Source organism: Quercus suber, unplaced genomic scaffold (assembly GCF_002906115.3).
Source record: "Quercus suber isolate HL8 unplaced genomic scaffold, Cork oak 2.0 scaffold_8, whole genome shotgun sequence".
NCBI lineage: Eukaryota > Viridiplantae > Streptophyta > Magnoliopsida > Fagales > Fagaceae > Quercus > Quercus suber.
In genome coordinates, this window is record NW_027069474.1 from 1353572 (window position 1) to 1358313 (window position 4742).

Here is a 4742-nt window from a genome sequence, read left to right on the forward strand (position 1 = left end):
TTACAATATTTTTACAACATTTTCACAAAAAGTGATAAGTGGTTAGTTGTTATTGATTCAAATTTGAACTTAACACTAAAATTATTTTTTTTCCTTAATAATAACAACCAGTAAAAATCTGCCACTTAAAATTTGTTGTAAAAATATTGTGATAATATTGTAAACATATCATTTCTTTATTTAAAAATATATATATATATAAAGTATTAAAAGAATTACAAAATTCAAAATTCAAAACCCACCTAACCCCACCAAGCCCCACTCACCTTATCAATCCATATTCTCCACGTCTAGCCAACTTCTTCAGACTTTTTTTTTTTTCCCCCTTTCTTTCTTTCTTTTCTCCCTTACTCCCACTCACCTTATCAATTCATTTTCTCCACCTCTAGCTAGCTTCTCCACTCTTCTTTTCTCTCTCTTTTTTTTTTTTCCTTCTTTCACTCTTCTTTCACTACACACCTGGATTTATTATTTTCTCTTCCTCTCCATTTTGATTTTATTTCCTCTATTTTATTTGTGGTGGTGTTAATCTTAGTGGGTTTTGGATTTGAAGATGGTGTTGCAACTGGTTAATTTTGTTTAAATTTGTAAATGGTGCTACTATTATGGGATTTGTGATTGAAGAAAGATTGCTATCATGTGTTTAATGCCATTGGTTGTATAGTTGCAAGTAAGTATTTTTTTTAAAAAAATTTAATGATTGTTTTGGTCTTTTCCTTGATTAATTTTTGTGAATTCTTTGACTTTTTATTATTGATAGGTATAGAGATCTCAAGTGTGATAATATCTTTGTTAGTAGAACCAAAAAAGTAGTGAAAAATTCGAAATCTATTTGATGATTTCTTTTTGCAGGTTGGTCTATGGTGGCTGAATGTGTTGGGGTGGAGATCTTAAGAAACAATATTACTTTGTATTTTTTTTGTCTTCATTGGTAAATGATTGCATCTTAATGTATTAAGAAATAATGATTTTGTGTATTAATCTTGATTGATAGTTTGTTGGTACTATTTGGATACCTATTTAGACTTTTTTTTTTCTTCTAATACTTCAGCCCCCTAGCTTGAAATCCTAAGTTCGCCACTAGACACGTGGCACATCGAACTCGAGTCAAACTTGTAGCATCAACCTAGAACAATTTCATTAATCAAACAAATCGTAATTCAAAATTTAATTTAATTTACTTCAAAATAAAAAGGCAACTCATAAACTATTTATCCAAATATAGGGTTATGAGTAATTCTAGTACCATATAAAGAGCAACAATTATTTTCTATAACAGATTGTGATTAGTTGTTTGTCACTTTCACATGAACCCATTATTTTTTCTTTACAACTCAATCTGCAACATAAATAGTTGTGCATTTATTTTTTTGTAATACTAAAGGCTTTATATATGGACAAAACTTAGGTACAATACTTTAGGTGTAATTCCTTAGACTCCTTTCAAGATTCTGTCATACTTAACTAAAAAATAAAATTTCATCCCATGAAAAAAAAATCAACATGATAGAATCTTAAAAGGAAAATTTAAGGAACAACACTTAAATATTGTACCTAAGTCTTGCCCTATATATATATATATAGAGAGAGAGAGAGAGAGAGAGAGAGAGAGAGTGAGAGAGAGGTGGTTTGCGTCAAAGTATGCTTTATGGATAAGATACTCACAAAAAGTAAAATAAAACAAACAAAAATATAAGGAAGAAAAATGTGGATTAATTTACCAACCTGCAGTGACATTCACTACAGCCAAGGAACTAGTAGCCATGAGCAGTTGAACCAACGTCCTTTCTCTTTGACATCGGTAACTTAGCCAATTATTGGTGAATAAAATGCAGTGTCAGGCTGAATGAAGATAGGCCTTTTTGTTTATTAATATTACTACCAAATGATATGAGTGACCATAACTTATTTGTTTGTACATAGATGGCCAGTTAAAATAAATCATTTGAAGTACTTTAGTTTTGATTCATGATAGTTACTTACAGTACGGCGTGTCACAAATTAGATATGTTTTACTCATTGTAATTATACACTATACACATTATATTTAAAATTGTATATTTAATGTTCACAATATCCGCATAAGAAGTGCTATTTTGGCCCTTAAGCAAGAGATTAACACATAACAATTATATAATGGAGTTGGAAAATTTTCGATTTTGTTGGTATTGTTTGACTTACCTAGCTACGAGAATCCCACAGCAGTTTGCATAATATACAAAGGTCCTCTTGATAGTTAAGGAAATATTTCAAATTTAAGACCGTGCAAGGGATTAGAGACATAAGAATTAATAAAACACCGACTCTAACCTAATCCTTAAGATAATAAGCAGCAACCTAATTATGTAAGCGCCAAAGAAAATATATATATATATATTTTTTTTATTTTTTTATTTTGAGTATTGCTAAGGACAAAAATATTTTTCATAATTTTTTTCTCACAAAAGTTAACATGACTTCTTGTCCTTAAAACAAAATATATCAACTAGCTAGTTTTTTTTTTTTTTTTAATTGTGTCCTTGTAATTATTGTATTAAGAAACATATAGGAGACACAAGGAAAACAACATGCAAGAGCATGAACAAAACAAAGAAAAAAAAAATTTACTTCTCAATTGATCTCATGGATCACAATACTCATTACATGATGGAGCAATTGCTAGGGTATTGATCAGAAACCACTGCATACGTGGGGTATTGTGGATATTGGCTATAAAATATAATTGGGTTTTTTTTCTCAGCACTTTCTGCTTTCACTTCTTGCACACTCTCAATGGTGGCAGAGCCAAGCTTCTTCCTTAGTGAGCCGGCCAAGCTAACCGAATCAACTCCGTCTCCTACCACGACCACCAGACTTTTTTCTCTTTCAATCGCCACTGAGATCACACCTGTATGATATTCAGGAAAAAAAAAATATTGTTACATATATATAAAAAAGCCATTAGTCCCTTGACTCTAGTTCTCAAAAGCAAATTTGATGCACACCATCTGCCACAGCGGCAATCTTCATGGCCTTGGTTCTGCATTTCTCGCAATTCATTTGCACCTTCATTACTATCTTTTGCTGCACCATATATATACCGTATAATCATTAGTATCTTTCAACAGAATTAAACAGACAAAAAAAAAAAATTGTTTATATATGTTTTTAGTGTTTGCTACTCAAAAAGTACAGTGACACAGTCATTTCATGCATGTGCATTTTTTTTCTAGGTAAACCAACAGTAAAAATCTCTTGTGCCCTCTTATAATCTGTGGACCTCATAGGTACATGGGAGACACAAGATCTGATCATAATGGCCTTTATCATAAATAGGCTGAGGCTAGAAGGGAGATAGGGTTTGAACCCTAAATACCAAGAATCACAGTGTTGGTATAGTTGGCTAATGCTCAAACCCTATGGATACCTTCTTTTTTTCCTCTTCTATAGTAAGAAAAAGGGCTTACCTTCATGTTTGATACTACGAAACAAACGGAGAGTGTGATTATTATGAGAAAGCAATGAAATGATAGTGTCTATTTATATTACAGAGCTTTGTGGAAGAAATCTGTTGGCTGACTTATACACGGTCAGCCCCGTCACGAGCAATTAATTGGAAAACCCACGGTTTCCACAGACCGAGTCAATATGCATGCAATGTTTGTGCCAAGGTCAAAATACTTGATAACGGAATATTTGGGTTGCTACTTTGGATTTTTTTTTAGGAGGTCAAAGCACACCCTCTTACAAAGTAACACAACACATTCCTTTAATTTGAAATCTCTGAGACTCTTAATACTTAAGAAAAAGAAAGGCTTTGCTGGAAAATTCTAATCAAAATTCTGCTTTCAAATGTTTTGACCAGAAGGAAAAATCTCATTCCAAAAAGAATGTGAAGATGTTTACAAATTAACATTCCCTAATGAAATTTGACCAGGGAAAATTAAGGATGGTACATGAAAATTTTCATCAGAAGAAAAACCTTCTAGACAATTTTTTTTTTTAATAGAAAAATTATGATAAGGATGGTGTTATTTCACAGCCATATTTTGATCTCCTTTTTTTTTTTTGGGCTATTTTCCACAAACATCTTTTCCGCAGTATACCACAGTTCAATTTTAAAACGCAAAATTCCCCAAAACCCTTGCCTAGGGGGTTTTCATTCACTATTCTCTATTGGACAGTGTAATTCCACACCTTAAAAATGCAAACTTTGAACTTAAAGAAACAAAAAGATAGCAATTTGGTGTAGGAACAACTTCTTCAAGCTTAAGCACCTTTCAAATCAAATTGTTCAAAGACAATACCTTGCCATACCAAATTCTTCTTCTATCAATTCAAATGCTCCACACCACACACCAACCCATGTGTTGTAGAAAAGCCTTGCTTGGTAATTCAGAGTGGACCCATTAGTTTTTGCAACAATGTCAGGTCAGGCTAGGTCAGGTCAGTAATGACTTGGATTTTGTAGTTTGCTGATTATTTGGGAATTGTATCAATTTATTTATTTTTGTCTAATTGGGTATTTTGTATTTTCTTTTCTTGGTTAGATTCAATTATTTGTGCTATGGTGTAGTTTGTGGATCACTTGGCTTTTGGTGAGAATGCCTCATTGTATTTCTCTTCTTGGAGGTGGTGAATGGTGATGATATGAGGGTGTGAATTAATAGTTATTGTTAGGTTCTAAGGAATTAGGAATTAATGTATTAAAACTTCATTTTGTAATGTTGGCAAACCATGATTAAAACGTTTTAATCTTGTTT

General features: G+C 32.0%; 1 protein-coding gene and 1 long non-coding RNA gene across 2 annotated transcripts; one reads left to right on the forward strand and one right to left on the reverse strand.

Moving 5' to 3' along the window:
• Positions 1–318: 318 nt before the first annotated feature.
• LOC136068722 (uncharacterized) lies at positions 319–1004 on the forward strand. Its single transcript, XR_010630026.1, has 2 exons — positions 319–670; positions 853–1004. It is a non-coding gene; the product is annotated as an uncharacterized LOC136068722 (long non-coding RNA).
• Positions 1005–2554: 1550 nt separating this feature from the next.
• LOC136068727 (heavy metal-associated isoprenylated plant protein 47-like) lies at positions 2555–3485 on the reverse strand. Its single transcript, XM_065776250.1, has 3 exons — positions 3447–3485; positions 2985–3063; positions 2555–2887 (listed from the first exon to the last, which is right to left on the reverse strand). Exons 1-3 carry the CDS (start codon positions 3450–3452, stop codon positions 2640–2642), a joined length of 333 nt encoding a protein of 110 aa, XP_065632322.1. The 5' UTR covers positions 3453–3485; the 3' UTR covers positions 2555–2639.
• Between the last annotated feature and the right edge of the window lie 1257 nt (positions 3486–4742).

Excerpts from the sequence above, each read along its gene's own strand:
- LOC136068727 (XM_065776250.1), bottom strand. Across the intron at positions 2,888-2,984 it reads GATTGCCGCTGTGGCAGATG|GTGTGATCTCAGTGGCGATT; the intron begins GTGTGCATCAAA and ends AATATCATACAG.